Source organism: Ciona intestinalis, unplaced genomic scaffold (genome assembly GCF_000224145.3).
Source record: "Ciona intestinalis unplaced genomic scaffold, KH HT000075.2, whole genome shotgun sequence".
Taxonomy (NCBI): Eukaryota; Metazoa; Chordata; class Ascidiacea; order Phlebobranchia; family Cionidae; genus Ciona; species Ciona intestinalis.
Window position 1 is genome coordinate 493648 of NW_004190397.2, and position 23508 is coordinate 517155.

At 32.6% G+C, this 23508-nt stretch overlaps 3 protein-coding genes across 3 annotated transcripts; 1 reads left to right on the forward strand and 2 right to left on the reverse strand.

The window, feature by feature from the left end:
* The first annotated feature begins 1140 nt into the window (after positions 1 to 1140).
* LOC100182024 (ralBP1-associated Eps domain-containing protein 1-like) lies at positions 1141 to 16460 on the forward strand. The gene is made up of 16 exons (XM_002130933.5): positions 1141 to 1341; positions 1930 to 2107; positions 6889 to 7332; positions 7675 to 7738; positions 8434 to 8603; positions 9048 to 9104; positions 9446 to 9534; positions 10083 to 10314; positions 11386 to 11475; positions 11853 to 11994; positions 12271 to 12443; positions 12706 to 12761; positions 13247 to 13421; positions 14613 to 14686; positions 14888 to 15009; positions 15415 to 16460. The coding sequence occupies exons 1-16, from the start codon at positions 1303 to 1305 to the stop codon at positions 15581 to 15583; spliced, it is 2274 nt and encodes a 757-aa protein (XP_002130969.1). The 5' UTR covers positions 1141 to 1302; the 3' UTR covers positions 15584 to 16460.
* A 1595-nt stretch (positions 16461 to 18055) lies between these two features.
* Positions 18056 to 21256, reverse strand: LOC100175011 (adrenodoxin-like). Its single transcript, XM_002130654.5, has 4 exons — positions 21056 to 21256; positions 20489 to 20601; positions 19512 to 19641; positions 18056 to 19229 (listed from the first exon to the last, which is right to left on the reverse strand). Exons 1-4 carry the CDS (start codon positions 21226 to 21228, stop codon positions 19136 to 19138), a joined length of 510 nt encoding a protein of 169 aa, XP_002130690.1. The 5' UTR covers positions 21229 to 21256; the 3' UTR covers positions 18056 to 19135.
* Positions 21239 to 23094, reverse strand: LOC100176563 (cathepsin D). Its single transcript, XM_002130533.3, has one exon. The coding sequence runs from the start codon at positions 23044 to 23046 to the stop codon at positions 21877 to 21879; it is 1170 nt and encodes a 389-aa protein (XP_002130569.1). The 5' UTR covers positions 23047 to 23094; the 3' UTR covers positions 21239 to 21876.
* Positions 23095 to 23508: the final 414 nt, after the last annotated feature.

A 23508-nucleotide genomic window follows, 5' to 3' on the forward strand; every position in this document is an offset into this window, starting at 1 on the left:
AAACTATCAGTTAAACCCGAAGTTTCCAATAAAGCTTGATAAATTATTCGCCGGGTTTCGACTATATAGCATGAACAATTGTCCAATTATTGCTTGGGTATTTACGCTTGTTGTACGCGGTTAAAAAATTAGACATGAAAAGAAGTGTGGTTGCCTGACTGAATGACTGGAACCAATTAATTAGTCCTTTTGTTTTGAAATTATTACCACAACGAAATTGAACCTAATTTTGTGTAACAGGCAAAACCAAAATTATTTCCGCCTTTTGTTTTTATCCTCGCGTAGTAGGCTAATGGTGTTGTGACATTATAAGGTTCCGAGTTCGATGCTTGGTGCTGCCAGCATTGTCCTTCAACCTCAATGTGTATGTTCATATATTATATAGGTTCCTATATTAACATTGTTCAGTCAAGTGGTCACAAATTATAGACGCCAATTTCGCCAGCCATACAGGCGTACAAAAACAAATACCCACAAAGTTGGTAATTTGATAACTTGTAAGCGGGCACAAGCTGTTTGAAATTACGTCCTAGTGTTATAAAAAAATGTGTTATAAAACGTTATGGGTAATCGTAATTTGGGATATATTGCTTTGACAACTCTGTAGTGACAACTGGATTGGAGAAAATACCTTAAATGACTTGCGGTGGTGGCAGCATCGAGCCTTGAATCTGATACCCTCTGATTGCAACGTTATAACCATTGTTTTACGTCGCATGCAAAAAAATCTATGAAAAATATAACTTTTATTGAAAAAGCATTACGTGTTTGATACAATAAGTTTAATATTTCGTATGTTGGTCGCTATATTTTTGGTACTCTTGAACTTTACATCAAATCTAAAATATTGCTTTCAATTTAAAGCATGCGCCTCGATCTCATCCACTTTAAGATTAGTTGGGAAGGGTTTTCGAAATCTTGAAAAACAAAAATAACATTCATCAAATTTGTGACGTATTTTGAAGATTTTACAATAAAATTATAATTAAGCTATTTAAAATATAATTAAGCTATTCTAAGACAACAGGATTGAAGGAAATTATTTTTTAGATGCACCGAAAGCCAAATTTTAACATAACTTGCTATAATTGATTGTCGAAATATAAAAACTGTGTTTTTGTTTTACCGGTATTACACATTCTTTAAAAAACTAAATGCAATTTCTTTTAGTGTCAGAGTAAGATTTAATTTAGACGTCAGTGGTGATTTGACTAATAGATATTTACCAAAACCGTAAAGACAACTGCTTATAAATTTCATGCATCTAATTGGGAATACCAAACGTTGACGCAGACTTTGAAAATGGAAAGCCAAAGTGTTCCTAGACCTCAGGCGATTCAGGTAATGCAAATTAAAAAAAAACTCGGTGCTAGTAAAGAGTCTCCCCCCCACCTTATTTGCTAACTACTAACCACTAACCCCCTAACCATCAACACCCAACCCCCTAACTTAGGGGTTAGGGGTTAATAGTGGTTAGCAAATAAGGTGGGGGGGAGATTCTTCACTAGCACCAAAAACTCAATAAATCACTAACTCTTGACCCCAAACCCATGCAATATTTGTTTAGCTAATAACCAGTGAAAATTTTGGTCTTAAAATGTTCTTTTTGTCTTACTACTGAGCGCTGTATAGTTGGTGAAAAAAGTGGGGAACTAGTGAAGAATCCTTCGGTACATAGCAGAATAGGCTGGTGGAAAGTGTTAGTGGTTGGTGGTTATGGGTTGATGGTTATGGGTTAGTGGTTATAGGGGTTAGTAATAAAGTAGTTAGGGGTTAGTGGTTAGCAAATAAGGTGGGGAGAGGATTCTTCACTAGCACCAAAAATTGACTAATGGTGTAATGGTGTCTTTTCATATAAAAATATTTCTGAATCTTCACTACTGTAATCGAAAACACGAATAAAGTTATTTTTTTCATTATATATTTCAGACCCACCTTTTACACAAGGGGTCAAGGTTACCCAAACCCAAGCTCTCGTCACCCCCCACTTCACCCACTGCCCCACATAACCCCAACTTACCCACCAATTCAACTCTAGCCACCCCATCTCAAGTTCAAAACCGCGCATGGACCTCATTTGATGACAGTCCTGTGCACTTAAATTCAGGTACACGTTATTGGTTGTTTTTAACATTATATTGTAGAGTGGGAAAGATGGGACATCTTGACATTGTTTTTACTCGTCCCATTTGGTAGTAAACAAAGAACATTTGCAGAGTTATAAAACATCATCTTCATGGCTCCCATAGACCGTTGTAAATTGTTTTGAATAATTTTCTTTGTATGCAAATTTGGACAACCCATTAGTGTCCACTAGGTTGGAGCAATTACAGTTAGGTTTCTTGCCTAAGGACACGCACGCCAAAAATGATAGCAGCATGCCAGCATCTAGAGATTTTAACAGAAAAGGTGTCAGATTTAGTAGTAAACATGCATGAAAATTTTGTTAGAGTAGCCTATTAGTTAATTTAATAATATTAATATATATTATGTATGTCTCATTTTTGTCTTGCTCATTTAATGCCTATTTTGGTGAGATTTTTAAAATTTATTAAAGTTCTAAGCTTTTTTTCCATTTTTACATCAATTTACCAATAAAATTATAAAATTCTATCCTTACAACAAAATTTCCGCTTAATAAAATGTCTGTCCTAATGGCGGGTGAAATTTTGGTGCAGAAAAAGTTACTGTTTTTACCAGAAAATCAATTTTAAAACGCTACGTTATGCCTTATAACAAAAGTACCCTACCAGATTATAATTACAATTGAGTATTTCCTATACATCTAGTAATCCCATAGTTTATACTAATTAATTATAGCCTACTTAATTATATGGTAGTACTTTCTATAGCTATTACAGTCAGATTGTCAGTTTCTTAATGCATTATTTATTTAATCTTGTAATACACTGAGGATATTTTTGAGTTATATAATTATAATTGTTTATTAGTAAAATACCTAAAAAAATGATATACAGTCGGGTGGGGGAAGATAGGACACCTTTTAACTCCATTTTCTCGTCCCGTTTAGTAGTAAACAAAGAACATTCAAAGAATCATAAAACTATATCCTTACGACTCCCATAGACCGTTGTTAATTATTAAAAACACGATCAGGATATTTGTATATTATGTGCTAAAGGTGTCCCATCTTCCCCCACCCTACTATATATATATATATATATATATATATATATATTATATATATAATATATATATATGAAATTAAAAAAAAAAATATTTTAAGCTCATGATTTATTCTCGCTTTTTAGAATTTATAAAATTTTACAAGAATTTATAAAAAAATGTAAAAAACAGTTTCCACAAAACATTTTAATTACATTTTTAACACTCTATATTTACCCACGGCTAAAAAAAGTTTTTTTTTAAATACCATTTAAGTTACCCCTCTAAGGAAATAAAAACACTATACCTCCTATCCCGTGTACAGCTGACGAGCTGGGTTCTTATACGTTCTGTCGAGCGTAACATCCTGACCTCACCCCCTTTCAAGTCTATTCTTTCATAACTTTGTGGTCTTTATATAATAACTACACCCATTCACTTATCAGTTAGTATTATGTCAGTAATAGCTCCCTACTGTTACCTGTTATTTATTTGAACATTTAACTCTAATTATGATTCGGCTCTTCAACATAATAGATATTTTGTATGGCAGCCTATAGAGTATAGAACTAGTTCATAACATTTCTACAGTAGAAAGTTAAGTTTTTCAAGGCTGGAGAATAGATAGGATTTTTTTAATTAACTCTAATTCTAATTATAAATATAATTATATATGTATATATTATATAGTTTGTATCAATTGTATCGCAGCCTATAGAATCAGTTCATAACATTCGTACATTTATTTATACAGTAAATGGTTCAGTTTTTCAAGACTTGAGACTAGATAGGATTTTTTAATTAACTCTAATTATCGCTAAACAATAATATATATAATATATATGTATAGTGGCGTGGGGGAAGATGGGACACCTTTAGCACAAAATATATAAATATCCTAATCGTGTTTTAAACAATTAACAACGGTCTATGAAAGTCGCGAGGACAAGGTTATAATTAAACAATTAACAACGGTCTATGAAAGTCACGAGGACAAGTTATAATTCTTTGAATGTTCTTTGTTTACTACCAAAATGTACGAGAAAATAGAATGAAAAGGTGTCCCATCTTCCCCCATCCTACTATATATATAGTTTTTATGCCAGCCTATAGAATCAGTTCATAACATTCATACATTCATTTATACAGTAAACGGTTCAGTTTTTCAAGACTTTAGACTAGGATTTTTGAATTAACTGAAATATGGCCTAACAATAACATAATATACAGTTTGTATGCCAGCCTATAGAACCAGTTTCTAACAATTTAGTTCTACAGCATAGAGTTATTTTATAGTTTTGTTGATGTACTTTTAATTATATAATTGTTTTAACACTAATTATGCCTAAATATAAAGTTACTTTGGTTAGGATACTCAGATTGTATATTGAGTTTTACCCACTAAAATCTTCAGTTCTACAGTACATGCCCATATGGAGTTCTTTTTATGTAACTGCACAAGTTTTAAGCTATAGAAACTACCACAAAAAGTAGTGTATTTAAATATTTAAAAATGGAAGATAGTTTTGTGCGCTGAAGTACATGTTCATATATTGATATTTTCCAGCAATAATTTTTTGATTGATTTTTGTCTTTTTAACTTGATTTTTGTCTATAACATTTTCGTAGAATCGTTCAACTCTATGAGCACCAGATCAGGGTCAGATTCGCGGAATTATAACAAAAAAACTTATAAAAAGTTTAGATATAAATGGGTTTTGCCCTTTAAAATTAATTAGTCTGTTGTTGGTTATAATATGGTGCTATTCATGTAAAATTATGTATTGTTCACAAGGTATAGTAGTAGACTAAAGTACTTTCATTTTGGCAAGTATGGATAAAAGCTCTTTAGAAGCCAATGGACAAATTATAAAAGGTCAAAAAAGTGTGGAAGCACCTTATAAACAACCTGTTGCGAAATCGAAAAGTTTTGGAGACATTGCATATACTTTGAACAAATTTTCACCAAGTATTCCTAATGGTGTATGCAAAAAAAGCTCAAATTTACCGTTTTCAAACAGTATGGGGCAATTTGAACTGCAGCGAAAAATGCAGAGTCAGCAAAAATCGCGAGTACATCATAGATCTTTTAGTTTAGCGCGAGAAAATTTTCACAAGGATTTAAACGGCAATTGTTTCTCTAAACATTCTGACGTCAAAACTAACAAAACACCTGTGACAAGTGCCACTTCAGATGCAAGTCACACGCAGTTTACAAGCTCCCACTGTAAAAACAATGTACAGTTTAACCAGAGCTTTAACAGCCCTTCTCTGAACAATATTCTAAAAAACGTGAGTGATTCAGTGCTAGGGGGTCTGTCTATTACCCCATACTCAGTTGGGACACTTGAAAACGAAGAGAGAACGCTCTTAGATGAAGTAGGAATGGAAAAAAGCAAATTGAAACAAAAATGGAGTCCAATTTCGATATTTAAACAGGAAAAAATAAAAGTTAAAAAAACAAAAAGCGAAAAATTTGAAGAAGAGAAAAATGAGGATCCGAAAAATGAACCTCCACAAAAAGATGAGATTAAGGAACTAGAGGACTTTAATCTCTCTCCTCTGGAGCTAGAACCTGAACTTCCATATTTATCTTCAGATTCGGACGAAAAAAATGAGGATCCGCTCAGTTTTTCATGGCCTCTCGAAAAATTTGCCAAAATGAGAGCGGAATTTTGTGACAAAACTTTCCCTACTGCTCAAAATGACAAAGAAAAGCAAACAGAAATTAATAAATCCTCTCCTATCATGTTAAAACTAAAAAGAGCTGTAAAATTAGCCATGCCAAAAACTAAGACCTCAGAATTTGCTGAGTCATGCTCCATACCACGTGTCAGCAGTTTTGTATGCCCGAAAACGGCGGCAATTGAAATACCAAATAATTCAGACGAAAGAAAGCAGAGCTTAAGTAAAAGCTGGGATAGTTCAAGTCTGGAATCTTACATGTCTAATCAAAGCAGAAAAAATAGCACTGCTGGATTACTCGGTAACAAAAAGTTTTGGAGACATTTCTCATACTTTGAACAAGTTCTCTGGTTTATTATTGCATTTTTTTGTTGCTGCCAGGCTAGTTATAATAGTAGGGTAGGGTAAGATGGGAAATTTTATCTCTTTTATCGACCTTTTGGTAGTAAACAAAGAATGTTTACAGAATTATATAGTTGTATTTTACTTGGTTAATATGACATGTTTTTGTTGGTGCCAGGCTTATTATATAGTAAGGAGGGGTAAGATGGGAAATTTGTTCTTTTTACAGTCCCATTTTGATTTGGAAGTAAACAAAGAATATTATTATTTACAGAATTATATAAATAATGACGGTAGACTGTAAACAGAGTTGTCAATTTTTTAAACGCGTTCAGGAAACATGGGATTTAGGTGATAACAGTATCCCGTCTTTCCCCACAGTCATATTAATTCTAAACCAGCCTTCTTGGTAGTTTAATACTGTATACTGTTCATCTTTTTTACAGTGAATTAGGAAAAAATTACTACATATATAATTATATATATTAGTGGGATGGGGGAAGATGGGACACCTTTTCATTCCATATTCCGTCCCATTTGGTAGTAAACAAAGAACATTTAAAGAATTTCAATCCGGATATTTGGATATTATGTGCTAAATGTGTCTCATCTTCCCCCACCCTACTATATATTAATTTTTTTAAACTTTTTTATTGGGATGACCCAATTATATTACCCCTATATTTTTCATAGCCCCAAAAATATCCCATTAAAAATTAATTTTATTTTTTTCAGCTGGAAATAATTTTGCAAGTCCATCTCCCTGGAGCAGTGGACCTGGAAACGATAAATGGGCGTCTTTTCCAAACCGGAAGTCCGAAGATCAAAAAGACTCCAACTCTACTCCTGTTTCCTCCAATTTAAAGAGGACTTCAGATCATACACACCCCTCTCAAAACCCCAACACCCCAGTCCAAGGAGTCCCTTTGACACACCCCCTTGCGTCAAACACCCCATTAAAGCCCCACGCAAGGACCCCTAACCAGCCGGGGTACTCTGTTGAGACCCCTACCCAAATAAGGCATCGAAACCCCTCAAAAGAAGACATTATTGGCCACAAACAGGCGCTAGATGGCAGTAATGAGTTTACAGACCCGTGGTGTATTACAGACGAACAAAGAGAGTATTATATGAAACAGTTTTCAACAATGCAGCCCGATTTGAAAGGAAAAATTGACGGTAAAATTTTTGTGAGCAAGCACATTTTACTACCCTTTCTTTAAAAAATAAATGGTCTTCATTTTGGTTAAAAAAATTAATAGTCGTTTGTTAATTTTTTATAAAATTTATGTAAATTTATAGCCCGATTTGAAAGGATAATTAATTGGTTCTTATTTTGGTTAAAAAACAATATTTAAAAAAAAAAGGGTTCCTTTTTTTAATTTAAAAAATTGGTAATTTTTTATTTTTTAAAAATAGATTAGGTATCATTTTAATTTTTTTTTAAAATTCTTTTAAACTTAATATTGTAAGAGTAAAAATTGAAAGTTGTGTATTTACCTATATTACTCATACATTCAGGTCAAACTGCAAGGAATTTTTTCACCAAGTCCAAACTACCAATATTAGAACTCTCCCATATATGGTAAGTAGCTTTAAATAGAATGTTAATTTTATATGCCTGGACAGGGGTTTGGGTAATGGTCCAAACCGGGCCTTTAATTGCGACCAAAATGCTCCAAATCAGGCCTTAATTGTGACCAAAATTGGGCCAAACTGGGCCTTAAATTGTGACTCAAAATGCTCCAAATCAGGGCTTAAATTGGGACCAAAAATTGGGGGGGTTTTGGGGGGATTTTAAAATGGGGGGTTTTATTGTGTAATAGCCTATTAAAGGCAAACATTGGCCTTAATCCCGGTCCCATGGCATGCCTTACCCCAAGACCTCACCCATATAGAATATAGCCATGGGCCTAGACTATATTGCAAGATGGGGGGAGGTGGGACACCTTTAGCACATAATATCCAAATATGCAAATAACAACGGTCTATGAAAGTTGTGAGGATACGGTTTCATAATTCTTTAAATGTTCTTTGTTTACAAACAAATGGGACGAGAAAATAGAATGAAAAGGTGTCCCATCTTCCCCCACTGTACTATATAGTATAATGCAAAACTTGGATCTAGTGTTCTTTTTAACATATTCTTTGTTTACTACCAAATGGGACGAGAAAATAGAATGAATAGGTGTCCCGTCTTCCCCACCCCACTGTAATGCAAAACTGTAACATAATATACATAAATGAATTTTCTAATTTCTAAATCCTTTTTTTTTCTAGGGAGTTATCAGACATGGATCAAGATGGTAGTCTTACCATAGACGAGTTTTGCACTGCATTTCATCTCGTTGTAGCTCGTAAAAATGGATACGACCTACCAATTAAACTTCCTCAAGCTTTAGTTCCTACGTTAATTGATCTCGGTGTAGGGGAAGTACCCACTAAAGCAGGTCAGTTTTTTTTTAAATTTTTATTTTTTTACCCCCTATTTGCGAAAAAAAAGGGTGAGGTCTTACATTTTAGCAGAGCAGGGAACCTGCGATTTGGGCTAAAATTTTTATTTTATTCATTTTATATGGGTAAGGTCTAACAGCAAAGTATTTTAACCATTTTTTATACAAAAAATAATAATAATTTTAGGTTAAAGGGGTTTTGCACCAGCTGCATAATAATACTAATTACATTTGTTAAATGTTTATACACCTTATGTTTCCATTCTTTGTGGTTGAGGACAGTGCTCAACTTTGCGACACCGCATCGCAGTCAGACACGTATTTTCGCCTATTTTTTTTTGTTGGCACTGGCACAATTTTGTGATTTTATTTTTATACACTTATGCCTATATAAAAAATGGAAATCATCAATATTACATCATAATTGGTCCATTTTCGCAGACCCGTTTCAACCTGACGAAGAAATATCTTCCCATCCTATTGCTTCTAATAATACAGGTATTTTTTGTTCAAGCATAATATCTCAAAATTTGTAAAAATATTTAATCCAAGGCTTGATGCTGCTACCACTGTGGGCATATATGTCCTTGGGCAAGACACTTAACGGTAATTTCTCCAACCTAGTGGTCACTGATGGGTTGTCCAAATTATCAGCCAAACATAAAAAAAAATGAAAAAATGAAAAAAAGTGATCACCCACAAAGTAACATACATGGTAACTCGTAAGCTGGCATGAGGTGTTAAACCTGACTGTCGTTTTCCAATAAAAATGTGTCCCATCTTCCCCCACCCCACCCTACAATACATAATATATATATTTTTTATGATATCTATAACAGCGTCTGCTGACCAATGGGAGACCTTCAGTGATCGAACAAACAGTTCGACGACACTCGCTAATTTTGACCAATCAAATCATTCAATTGAGGTAAAATTTAAAAAACTATATATATATATACATATATATAATATAATTAATATATATTTATTTTAAACACTATTTTGCTCTGGGCAAACATAAAATCCTACTTCTTTTTTAAAAATTACCCCAAACTAGAGTTAGGCAAGCAGTGGCGCAGCCAGGGGGGTTTAGGGGGTCACGACCCCACCCCCTTTTAAACCAAAAAATTTGTTAAAAAAATTAAAAAAAAATTTTTTGGTTTACCCTCCCCCCCCTTATTTTTTTCTTGCTGCACCACTGTAGGCAGGTGACTTGTGATGTTTAACAAGTCCGAAAATTAAATAAGTTATGTAGATAGGACGGCCCTTAGCATTGGGGTCAAAATATGGGTATTTATAATTAAAAAAAGGAAAATTTTGTTTGAAAAAGAGGACACATGGACTATTTTAAATTTTAAAGATTGAAAAAGTCTTATTCTAAAAATAAATTCACAAAAAGGGGAAATTTCTCCCCAAACCCCTAACTCATACATAAAATATATATTATATAACTCCCCTATATTTTTCACCCTTCAGGAAAATTTACCCCACCCTGTAGCGGTACATATGACCCCGTCTCGTCACCCCGAGTTATGGAAGCGGGTTAGCAACGACGCTGAAAAGTCCTCCGGGGCGACTCCTAGTGGTGAAACGCACGATGAAGAGAGTACGACGTCGTCCCCGCAAGTGAGGACGAAAAAACGGCTTGTGACGAACCCGTATGGGTCTTTACGGAACGAGTTGTCTGATGTAGATAGTAGTTGTGAAGGTAAAAATCTGTTTATTATAACAAAATTTTGAGTAAATTTAATCAATTTATTATCATGTCGCAGGGTAACAATAGTCGTTATAACAGGGATGTTATAACACGAATGATTCGAATTTAATATATAGTAGGGTGGGGGAAGATGGGACACTTTTTCATTCTATTTTCTCATCCCATTTGGTAGTAAACAAAGAACATTCAAAGAATTATCAAACCGTATTCTCACGACTTTTATTGACCGTTGTTAATTCTTTAATTAATTTAGTCTAATGTGACAGGGAAACTACAATCGTTATAACACGGGTGTTCTGTTTCATACACCTCGTACCAGCTTTTAACTTTATGAGTGTTTTTAACCGCAAGGCTTTATGGATAAAAATTTAGACAACTAATAAAGGACCACTTGGTTGGAGCATTACTGTTAAAAAATGTTTTGGAACTTTAAAAATATTATGTTTTTAAAACTTTAAAAAATTAGGTTTAAAAACCCTGACAAAATTTTCTTTAAAAACCCTGCCAGGATTATGTTTTTAAAAGCTAGGCAAAATTATATTTAAAAACCTTGTAAAAATTATGTTTTTAAAACCTTGACGAAGTATATTTAAAAACCTTGCCAGAATTATGTTTAAAAAACCTTAGCAAAATTATATTCTTCAAGCTGTGGTATAGAACAGGTTCAGTGTTCTATAGCAAACAAAAAATGTTGTAAGACAGTTGTAATATTTACATAACGCTGTTAAACAAACATCAAGACTGAAAGTGTTGCAACTCGTAAAAGGAAAATGTCCACTACTGTAGCTTGGTGCATAGGCAAGAATTTTATAAGCTCAATACATTCAATGCTTTAACCCATTTTTTAAGTCCGTTGCTATAGCTCAGTGGTTTGGCGCCTGTATCGAAACCAAAGTATCCCGGTTCAATGCCTGGCTGCGGTACTAATAATACCGATCAGCATATGTGTCTTTGGGCAAGACAATTAACGGCAATTGCTCCAACCCAGCGGTCATTAATGGGTTGTCCAAATTATCAGCCATATCAAAGCAAAAATTATAACACAAAAAAAATTTTTTTTAGGTAAAAAATTATCAGCAAGTAACTCAACTGACTCAAAAGAATCGAGAAATAATGAACTGGAAGAAAAAACATTTCGTAAAAATAAAAAAGGTAAAAATTTTATCTTATTGTATGTTAATTTAATGATTTTGACTATTATTGTATATAAGGAATATATTATTTTTGTGTGTTGATTATTTATACTATTTTATAGATTTTTCAGAATGTTTTAAAATATTTTATAATTCTATGTTTGTTTAATATTTTCATGTTTCTTATTATTTCTATGTTTATGTAACATTTCAACTTTATATATTATTTTAATGTTTTATAATATTTCTATATAATGTTTCATTTTATAATATTTCAATTTTTATAACATTTTTATTATTTTATATTATTTCAGTTTTTATACTATTTCAATTTTTATAATATTTTAAATTGTCATAAAATTTTGATATTTTTATAATATTTCTATTTTTTTCCAGGACGATCTTTGTCTACATCATCAGTGACATCATCATCGTCCTCGGTTGCCACGAGCGATCGATCTTCCGCAGATGAAGATGATGTTGAAGATCGGTCCGATCCCGAGCATTCTGATTGGTCGTCACGACCCCTACGTCCAAGGTAATTGGTTAAAAAAAGTTGTTGAAATTTTAATTAAAAAATTTGAAAAAAATTTGTCAATGTTTTTAGCCTATTTTTAGATTTTGATAAGAGCTAAAAAACTAGGTACGAAAGTTTTATGCAAGTTTAACTGTCAAATTCTGTGATTCTGGCCCTGATCTAGTGCTCATGAAATTGGATTCTCGTTTTTTGTAACGAAATATCTGTCAGAATTAAGTGCTACAAAAAAACAGAAAAAAAGCCCAATTAATTGTCTAAAACGACAATTTTTTTTAGATCCGGTTCAAGTTCATCCATGGAAAGTGGGTCAGTCCCCACTATAACCCCACTACCCCCTCCTGCCCCCACACCCCCACCCAGACCCCTTGTTCACCCCAAATCTTCACCCAAACTTAAAAGAGAATCAAAATCAAACTCGTTGGAGAGAAATGAGAATTTTCCAACGAAAGGTATTTTTGGCAAAAAAATATTTTATTTGAAAATAAGAACAAAATTATACAAATATACATTTATATATATAAAAAAAAATTGTGCATATTTTTTACTAAATTTTAGAATTATGCTATAATAAATTAAGAATTTTCCTGCGAAAAACTTTTTATAAAAGGTATGTTTAAAAACTAGTACAATTATTTTTTAGAAGTCTTGTCTTTTAAAAAATTGAAAAAAAAATGTTTAAAATTCTGATAATTTTAGAACCCTATGTTTTAGATGTTGAAAATAGAGTAGATGGACCAACGCCCCCGCCACGCCCCCAAACTGTACCAGTAAGTGTGTCATTGCTTTTTTAATAACTGTTTTTCGTTTGTTTTTTTAACTGTAATATTGCACTGTCTAAAATTATTTTAGTGCAGTGCGATTTTTCTTTCTTTTTGATCTATTAAAATTACAAAAATTTGTGTTAATTAATGAATGTAACTTGCTTTATCCTCGCGTCGCCAGAAAACGATAGTTGTTATAACACAGGTGTTTTGTTTCATACATCTCATGGCACCTTACAAGTTACCATGTACGTTACTTTGTGGGTGATTACTTTTTTTATATTTTTTATTTATGACTGATAATTTGGACAACCCATTAATGACCACTGGGTTGGAGCAATTGCCGTTAAATGTCTTGCCCAAGAACACATACACCCACAATGGTAGCAGCAATAAGCTTTGAACCCATTACCTCTGGGTAAAAGCAGGCGCCCTAACCACTTTGGCACGGCGTCAGACTTATAAATTTTTTTGTGTTAACTTTTTCCTAGGTTACAGAGCCACAGGAGTCTTTCGCTGACTTTAGTAACTTTAACCAGCCACACGAGGAGCCAGAACCTATCGAAAAATCGGATGACGAAAAAAAAATTGAGAAAAAATTAGAAAAAAAAGTTGAGAAAAAAGTGGAAAAAATTGTGAAACCGGTTCCTGCTCCAAGACCTAACAGTAAGTTTTATTAAAAATTAGAGTAATTGGCCGACTCTGGTCTAAATCTTAAATCCCATGGCATGTCTCGCTGTAAGACCTCACCCATATAAAATAGAGTTATAGGCCAACTCTGGTCTAAATCTCAAGTCCCATGGCATGTCTCGCTGTAGGACCTCACCCATATAGAATAGAGTAATAGGCCAACTCTGGCTTAAACTTCATGCACCCTAGTGTGGCCTGCTGTAAGACATCACACATATAAAATCCAAAGTGGGCCAACTTTTCCCTAAATCCCATTTTTTCTGATATGCCTTGATGTTAGGACCTTACCCATGTAGAATAGAATAGAAAATTAAAAACATTTTTTTATCTATTTCCGCTCTTAATTTTGCTGAAAATTTTAAATTTATGATTCGTTTATTTTATAAATCATAGCAATTTAAAACAGGATGCATATTCAAATCGAATATTTTTGCTTTTAATACTTTGCTTTTAATACTGTAAAGTAGTTTAATTTATAAAATCTGATATTAAAAGCAAAAATGTTCGATTTGAATATGCATCCTGTTTTAAATTGCTATGATTTATAAAATAAATGAATCATAAATTCAAAATTTTCAGCAAAATTAAGAGCGGAAATAGATAAAAAAAATGTTTTTAATTTTATACTTTACAGTTTTCTATGAGTTTTTGTGAAAAATTGTATTTTTTTTTCAAAAATAAAATTTTCTGTATCTGATTCTTAACGATGTATTGTTGTAATGCAGGTATTTATATATTATACATTATATTTACGTATTTAAAATATTAAATGTTGAAATTTTATATTTTTTATTCTTTATGGGTAAGGTGTTTTGTTTCATACGCCTCATGCCAGCTCACGAGTTGCCATGTATGTTACTTTGTGGGTGATTACTTTTTTTATATTTTTTATGTATGGCTGATAATTTGGACAACCCATTAGTGACCACTGGGTTGGAGAAATTGCCGTTAAGTGTCTTGCCCAAGGACACATTCGTCGATCAGTGTTAGTACCGCCGCCGAGCATTGAACCGGGGACACTTTGGTTTCGATACATATGCCTAAACCACTGAGCCACGGCGCCGAACATTGTTAAAATTTTCTTTTTTTTCTTTTTTAATATTGTGCAATTTAAAAAATTTTTTTTTTTTATTTTAAGTTTGAATTTATTTAAATTTTTATTTTTAGAAGAATCTGCGAAGATCGAAGAAGAAATTGAAAACAAGGATATTGAAGAAGAAAAATCAACGCATAATAAAAAGGTAAAAATTAATAATACCAAAAACTTACAACAGTAAAATACCATTGATAAAGTTATAATACCAAAATTCATAATAATAAAACGCATAATAACAAAATCTTGTAAAAGTAAAATAGTACTTATAAATACAAAATTGTATATTACTAAATTTTCCGTTACGATATCCTTTATATCACTTAAAAAAATCCCCATTTTACCCCAGGCCCCCACAAAACCCCCACGTTCTCGTATAATGAGCTCGGACGTATGTAAACCTGAACCCATATTGTCAACTCTTCCAATTTCGAGTAAAGACCCAAAACATAAACCCCAACCTAAGCAAGAGTAAGAAAAAGTTATTTTATTTCTTTGATTGTATTTTTTGTGCCTTTTTTGATTATTTTTTTATTAAAATCCATTTTTTTAGTCTAAAAAATTTTTTATCACATTTTGTGTAAACAACTTGTCATTTTATTTTGTTTAAAAACTTTTTTTTCATTACTCTATTCTATGTGGGTAAGGTCCTACAGCGAGACACACTATAGGACCTAAGATTTAATCCAGAGTTTGCCCATTGCCCCAATCTATATAGTATAGTAGTAAATGGAAAAGGGTTTTGTACTAACTCTAGCCTGAATCCCATGTCCCATGACTACCTCGCTGAAGGACCTCACTCATATAGAACAGGAAAAAAGGACCAACTCTAACCTAAGTTCCCCTTTAATCCCTAACTATGACATCATAATCCAGATTATCTCGCAATAAAAGCAGTCTACAGACGTCAATACGAGAACTAAAAGTCCGAAACACGCAACTTACGAGGCTAAACGCGGATCTACAACAGCAGCTTAAAGACGTAATGGAGTCCAGAATTACTGTAGAAATGAACATACACCAAATGCGACCGTTTACGCAATAAAACCCAATTTAGAAACCCTTTTTACCCCCAAAATATCCCCCAAAACCATATCCAAAATAGCTTACATACATTTACAGCCATTTAGACTACGCAAATTTTATGGATAATTATAAGCACTTAAAACTGGGGTTGCTTTGCACTTAGGCTTCTAGCTCCAGTGATGACCAAATCTAATTTCGACTTCTACTTTCTATGGTAACATATAGTTGCGAAAAAAAATTGGTCATCACTTTTTGCTAATCTGGTGAAATTTTTTTATAATTCAATGAAAATGGTTAATTTATTAATAAGGTATTTTTTAAAATTCCTTTTTTTTTGCGAAAAATTTGTCAAACTCTATTTCAATGCTGGTACTTGCTTTAACTTTTACATTTTTGGTAAAAAATATCTAAACGCCAGTGTTTTTTTAGTCAAAAACTAATTTCTTGCCTCGTCGGTACAATTATTCCTGTGTGCTCCAAAAATATTCATGTTTTTTGGCTATTTATTAACGTTTAATAGGCAAACTCATTTCTTAAGGCATATATATATATTATATATGTGCCCATTCAAAGAAAAATGGCTGAATTATAGTTTTTTTCTCAATGTTTGCCAACGCAAGAGTGCCTTGCGTATTTTTACCTTTCCAGCGAAAAAAACAACAAATCGTTGGTACCAGTAATTTTGTACTTTCGCGAAAATTTATTTTGCTTTACAGTTTCGCAGCTTTTCTCGTTAGGTGTTATGTTATGCCGCTCATAAGCGACTGTCATGCATACATTTTGCTTCTAGAATTCAATACGGGGCGCTATTTTCCTGCCGGCGGAACATGTAGATATGTGGTAACATGGAACAGCATGGTGGGCATATTCACCGTAATATATTTTTATCACAAACATTTTTGGATTATTTTTAAAAAAATGTCAGAAAAAAGAGATATTCTGTATGGGTAAAGACCAGATTTTACAGTAACTTTTCAAACTTTAATTTAAAAAAAAAGAAAAGAAATTTAGGATCATCTTAGAAAATGTCAGAAAAAAGAGATATGCTATGAAGACCAGATTTTACAGTAACTTTTCAAACTAAAGTTTAGGCCAAAGATGGTCCATTACTTCATTCTGTGAAATTGTAAAAAAAATTGGATCATTTTAGAAGAGACAAAAAAGAAATGTTCTATATAGTTGAAGACTGATTTTACAGCAACTTTTGGAAGCTGAGATTTAGGCCACAGTTGGCTCATTACCCTAAAAGTTTGTTTAGATATAAACTAGTCAAATTAATACAGCAATAGACAGCTTTTTGGGATCATTTTTTTAGAAATTGTTTACACAGAAGAAAGAAAAAGAAATGGACCCTGAGATTTAGGTCAGAGTTGGCCCATTACCTGATACTGTAAAATTGTAGAAAATGTTTTTAGAAATGTATGTCAGAAATGAGAGACATTCTTTATGGGTGAGGTCATTTTTTATAGCAAACTTTATAACCTATGGTATATAGGCCAGAGTTGGCCAATTACCACAACCCTCAAAGATTTTTAGATATAAGTCAGTCAAATACACAACAGTAGGTTATTGTGTTTTATTAAATTGTCTTTCAAGAATATTTTTGACAAAGGTATTAGAAATAATGTTTATAATATTTATTACAGAGTAGGCTTAGGCTATAGTGTTACATCTCTTTTTTGTGTATTTTGGCTGTGAATTAAGTTCTATGTAAAATGTAGTTTAAAATTGAACTAGCTGTGTTTTTTTTGCTTTAAATTTTTCAAGCTCACTGTTTAACCCAGTGGTCACTAATGATTGAAAAACTATGTTAGAAACCTATATATGATAGTGGTTTTCTAATTTAAAATGGTTTGTAAGTTGCCAAAAGTAGCCTACATATATTATACTATTAACTGTAAAGGGTAACGGAAAATTAAATTGGATCATGAACAAAAATGTTTGGGAACCACTGGATAAAGTATGGTATAGCAGGGTGGGAAAGATGAAACACTTTTTTGTGCTATTGTCTCGTCCCATTTATTAGTAAACAAAGAACATTTAAAGAATTTTAAAACTGTATCCTCAGTTGTTAGACCGTTGTTAATTGTTTAAAACAAGATCAGGATATTATGTTCTAAAGCTTTTCCATTTTTTTCCTATCTCATATATTAATACTTTTGTAGCCCAGGGGTGTGCAACTGGCGGCCCACAAAGAAAAGTTGTGTGGCCTGCAAAGCCACCTGCATATTTTTTATTGAATTTATTTGGTGTGGCAATAAATTTTATAGCAGTTTTCAGAAATTTATGCTTCCGAAAGTCTATGTTAAATAAATGTATAGCCTGCGGGTTCACCCAGTAATTTATACCTGGCCCTACTGTAATAAAGGTTGCACACCCCTGCTGTAGCTAATGAAAATGTCTTTGCAGAAAAATACTAAGCTGCACCCTACAGTCCTAGTATCACTATTATATAGCTATGGACTGAATTCTACTTACAAAAATTCCATAGTATCTTAAAACATATTATGTAATCCGACCACCATTTAATACATACACCACAAAACTTTTAAAACAAGGTAGGTAAAAATAAATTAAAGGGTATATATAGTACTGTTGGGAAAGACGGGACACCTTTAGAACATAATATCTAAATATCTTGATCGTGTTTTAAACAATTAACAACGGTAAATGGGATTTGTGAGGATACGGTTTTATAATTCTTTAAATGTTCTTTGTTTACTACCGAATGTGACCAGGAAATAGAATGAAAAGGTGTCCCATCTTCCCCACCCTACTATACTAAAGAAATTCCTTGATTTCTAAAATTAAAATAAAACCGAAAAAAAATTGTTTTGGAATGACTGCTATTTAGTATTTAATGTAAAAAATATTTAGATTTGCTTAGGTGATTGTGTGTACAAAATGCATAGATTTTTAGTAAGAAAAATGTATATTTATTACGCAGTACTGTTAAAAATGGTAATATACCAGTGTTGCAACTATTTTTAGTACTGTTAAAATTACAATTTTATAATTTTTGCAAAAAATTTCGGCTTTACATTTTTACATCTAAAATAATTCGACAACTTTTTTTTTTATTGAAATGTGGGTTTTCTTACTGTATTATTCAACAGTTTTATGGAGGTTGGACTAACTAGCTACTAAAATTAGAAAGCACTTTGCTACAGTCTGTATTTTATGAGTTCAAAAATGTCTGTGTAAAAAAAATTACCATGCTACAAAAAGTTGTTACAGATAAATAATTTTTTAACAGTATTTAATTGTTAAAATTATACAACCTACTAGTCGTACATTTTCGTATAGTACTGTGGGGGAAGATGGGACACCTTTAGCAAAATAATATCCCAATATTCCGATAATATTTTAAACAAAACAACGGTCTATGGGAGTTGTGAGGATAGGGATTTATAATTCTTTGAAATTTTCTTTATTTACTACCAAATGGGACGAGAAAATAATATGAAAAAGTGTCCCATCTTTCCGCACCCTACTATATCACAATGTAAAAAATGTTCAAAATGCTGGTACAGATGTATTATGTATTTCCTAAGTTTGGTTTTTATTGTCATTATACATCTCTGGCATCAGTAATTTCACGAGGTAGTGTCACAGTACAATTGTCCATTTCTTTTGTAAGGTACACCTGGCATCCAAGCCTGGACCTGCAAAGTGTGCACGTTATAATAGGCATAATACATATATAGGCGATACATTTCCAATTTTTTTAGTAAAAACTGGGGCGACATTGTTAAAATGCAGTTAAAGCTGTCAAACGTTGGGAATCTTATTCATTAAATGTTGAATGAATGCAACTTTATTATCGCGTGGCTGGAAAACGAGGATAAAGTCAGTTACATTCATCATTGAACCCATAGGTAAAGTTTTACATTAAAAATACATGAGCATTAGATCAGGGCAAGAAATTACAAAAGCAAGCATATTACGTTTCTGTTAAACCGCAAGCCAAGTCTAGCATGTCCATTTCATCCATCAACGGTTCTTCCAATAGCGAGTAAACGCCATCTTCGAATATAACATGGCAAGTAGAACAAGACACCGTACCTTCACACACTCCTAAAAAAAGTCAAATTTAAGTTAGAGTTTCAAGTTCTTTGTTTATTTTGAAATATTTCATAATTTGTAGTCCATTTTATCGAAATAAAAAGCTTCTCAAAATATATTGTTACTTTACCACATATTATTTTCTGGTCTTTATATTGTGCAAGTCAAATTCCCGTTAGAGTTAAATTTTTCATAACTTTGTAGCCTGTTTGTTCTATTACCAATTAAAAAAGGTTTTAAAATATATCATTTGCACTTATTGTACCTTCACATATTCCTAAAAAAAGTTAAATTCAAGTTATAATTTTATGCTTTTTGGTTTACTATAAAAATCCCATAATTTGTAGTCCATGTTATCGAAATAAAAAAGCTTTTATAAAAAGCTTCTCAAAATATATCATTACTCATTAGCACTAATTATTTTCTAGTCTTAATATTATAAAAGTCAAATTTAAGTTAAGAGTTTCACTATTTTTGTTTACTGAAAAATATTTCATAATTTGTGGTTCATATTATTGGCATTTACGAAATAAAAAGCTTTTATATATTGTTAGCACAATCGTGCTTTTAACAAGTAACAACACACTTTTAGAGTCGTGAGGATACGGTTTTATTGTTCTGTCAATATTCTTTGTTTTTTTAACTTTTTTTACTATTTAATATTTTGCTGGAAAAAAAAAACAATTTAAAAATGCAATTTTAAACTGTTTGCTAAAAAATACCAGTGAAGCAATTTGAATAATGCAAAATTTACACCATGTACAAAAAATTTGAATGCGAAAATGGTAAAATAACATAACTTAAGCACTATAGATGTGAATGTAACTGTACATTAGATGTAATGTATTATTTTTCGTACCAAAACTTTCAAAGTTTAGTTCATTGTCTAAAACAACATCTAGTATAGTATCATCAATGTTAGCAGAAGTGGTGTGCTTCTCGCCTTTTCTGTCTATTAGATTGATTGTAATTCTGAAAAATGAAAGTTTGCTGTCAGATGAATGTAACTTACTTTATCCTCGCGTGGCCGGAAAACGACAGTCGTTATATAACACTTGTGTTCTGTTTCATACACCTCATGCCAGCTTAGGAGTTATCATGTATGTTACTTTGTGGGTGATAATTTTTTTATGCATGGCTGATAATTTGGACAACCCATTGGTGACCACTGGGTTGAATCAATTGCCGTTAAGTCTTGTTTAAGGACACATATGCTTACAATGGTGGCAGTGACGAGCCTTGAACACATTACCTTTATGTTAGAAACAGACACAATCACCCACAAAGTAACATACATGGTAACTGGTAAGCTGGCACGAGGTGTATGAAACAGAACACCCGTGTTCTATAACGACTGTCGTTTTCCGGCCATGCGAGGATAAAGTAAGTTACATTCATTCATTCAATAATATAAAACAATACCTACTTGTCCTTTGCAACAATAGGGGTAGTATGAAACGTTTTTACTTGCTGTAAGGACGCCAACAATTCACTTTTATGTGTATACGCAGTTTGCTGTTTTATTGCTACACCCCTTAATGGTAACTTTGAAAATTCAGAAAATATTTTTCTGAACACACTAAAACTCCTATGGGACATTTTACTAGAATCTAAGTAATGAAAAAAATGAAATTATAATTTTTATTGCCTTTTTACATATACTTTTGCGTACCATTATACAGTTTTAATGAAACATTTATTTAATTAAATACAGTGCTTCTAAACTCTTAAGGTTATTTACTACAATATTTTGAAAGTATTTTTTGTAACTGTTTTTTTAATTTAAGTTATTTCTGCGTTTAAATGTAGTTTTAGAAGTTTTTCAGCCAAAGTTTTTTTACTAATCATATATATATATATATATGTTTTTTACTAAAAAAAATGTTTTATTTTGGTCACACTGAAAAAGTTGAGAAGCACTGTTATAGTTAAATAAAATGCGTTTGTACCATGAATTTTATTCAATTGCATTTTTACCATTGACAAAATGCATTAAATGAAATTAATTTCACTGAATAATAATACAACTATATTTAACCAGAAGGAAAACTCAAACAAATGTTGGTACATAATGACAAATTTTATAAACATTTAATGAAAACACAAGTGTTATGCATGTATGATAACCAATACACAAAGCTATATGCCATGAGAAAATGTTTTTATGTTCCTTGATAATTTTTTTGAAAATTTTTTTTGAGAATATATTTTATGTTTCTGTATAATTTTTTGGCAGTTCTTTTAAATTTATTTTGCCAACTGTGCGAATCCCACTCTGTTATTAGCAAAATCAAACGTAGTGTAGAATTTTCCCATGAAAATATCGCCGAGAATCCAGAGGGGTCCTCTAGGGGGAGGAACGTCCAAACCCATAAAACCAGAGATGCATATGCTTTCACCAGCAGTAGATTCTTTCATAACATAATCGTTTGGCTTCAAGATATATTTAACACCGCTTAAAGAGAATGTAATATCGGGCATGGTCGCCATTTTATTGCATTGAACTATATATTCGCCGTTTAGAAATTTGGTTGCACCAATAAGCTTGTTAATTTTTTCAATTTCATCAGTGGGCCCAGCTAAAAGTGAAGTACCGCTATCTACGATAGCTTTGCAGCCAGAAACGCATGCACTTGTAGAGCTGCCTACGCTCACACTGTCCATACTAATTTGCCAGTAGCCTTTTACAGTAACAGGATGGTAGCTGAAACTGCCAGTAAATTTTTTAGTATCTACACCGCCAAGATACAGTTCCCCTCCAGAACTAGCATTGGCGTCCCGGTTTAAATAGAACGAGAACTGGTTATGAGCCAAAGCCTCTTGCTTAAACATTTGGTTGAACACTGGTGTTATACCGTTTACAGAAATCTCAGGGTAGCCCATACCAAGAATGCCGTCAAATTTCGCGGCAACGAAAGTAAGACCAGGTTCTTTTGTAGCTTCAGCAAATAATTGGTTTTTGCTTTTTACGCCAGCAATGCTAACTATATCACTACTGACATAACCAGAAAGACTGCCACTCCCATACTGTATAGCAAAACTAGTGCCGTTTGATTTGTAACTGGAAGATTCACTAGCTTTGTACTTGTTATGGATAAGACATGCGATATCTGTTATAGCGCAATGTACAGAAGGTACCCATAGATTAGAAGACCCTGTATCAAAAACAACAGTAAAGGGCTGTGGAGGTGTTCCGATATAAATTTTGCCGTAATATTGAGCGTCTAGGTAATTTGTAAGTGGTTCTGGGGCAGCGTTTGCGGCCATGAATTTCAGGTATTTTGGAGGCATAAGAAGTGACAAATCGGTGTTTTTTTCACGCATGTCCTGACGTACGGTCTTCATTTTTTTCAGTTGAATCACATGACCAGCTTGGCATGCAATAACAAACAAGAGAAATACCGCAGCGATTTTCATGATGTTCAAATTAAAATAACAGTTACAATAAGGAAAACCTGTATGGCTATACCTACAAAACCATTAGTAAATATAATTTTTATTTTTTAAATGGCTAAATTAAAATTACATGGAGTTATACAGAGAAGCCGGAAATTTTTTTCCGCTAGGAGGCGATGACAAATTCGTTTCTCTATCCAATGGGGAGCAGTTAGTTTCACGGTTTTTACACATAAAATATAAACCCCTATACCTCTATACCCCTAACCCCAAACTCGTGCTAATCAAACAAAAAAAAACTTGAAAAAAGTATTCCACTGTGCGGGACTCGAACCCGATAAAAATGAAACAAAGATAGTATGCGACCGCACGCAAACCGTTACACCACAGACTCGACGACAGTAAACACAACGAAAAAGCGTATATAACCGACCTAATGTGGGAAATATGTTCTTACTAGTGTTTTATGTATTTAGAAAGGTA

Bases quoted from the DNA above. Each gene is read 5' to 3' on its own strand.
- LOC100182024 (XM_002130933.5), top strand. From the start codon at position 1,303: ATGGAAAGCCAAAGTGTTCCTAGACCTCAGGCGATTCAG. The intron at 1,342-1,929 runs GTAATGCAAATT...TATATATTTCAG, and splicing joins CTAGACCTCAGGCGATTCAG to ACCCACCTTTTACACAAGGG. The intron at 12,444-12,705 runs GTATTTTTGGCA...CCTATGTTTTAG, and splicing joins TGAGAATTTTCCAACGAAAG to ATGTTGAAAATAGAGTAGAT.
- LOC100175011 (XM_002130654.5), bottom strand. From the start codon at position 21,228: ATGTCCCATAGGAGTTTTAGTGTGTTCAGAAAAATATTTTCTGAATTT. The intron at 19,642-20,488 runs GTACGAAAAATA...GACTTTTTTTAG, and splicing joins ACTAAACTTTGAAAGTTTTG to GAGTGTGTGAAGGTACGGTG. The intron at 19,230-19,511 runs GTAATATGCTTG...CACACTTTGCAG, and splicing joins GCTTGCGGTTTAACAGAAAC to GTCCAGGCTTGGATGCCAGG.
- LOC100176563 (XM_002130533.3), bottom strand. From the start codon at position 23,046: ATGAAAATCGCTGCGGTATTTCTCTTGTTTGTTATTGCATGCCAAGCT.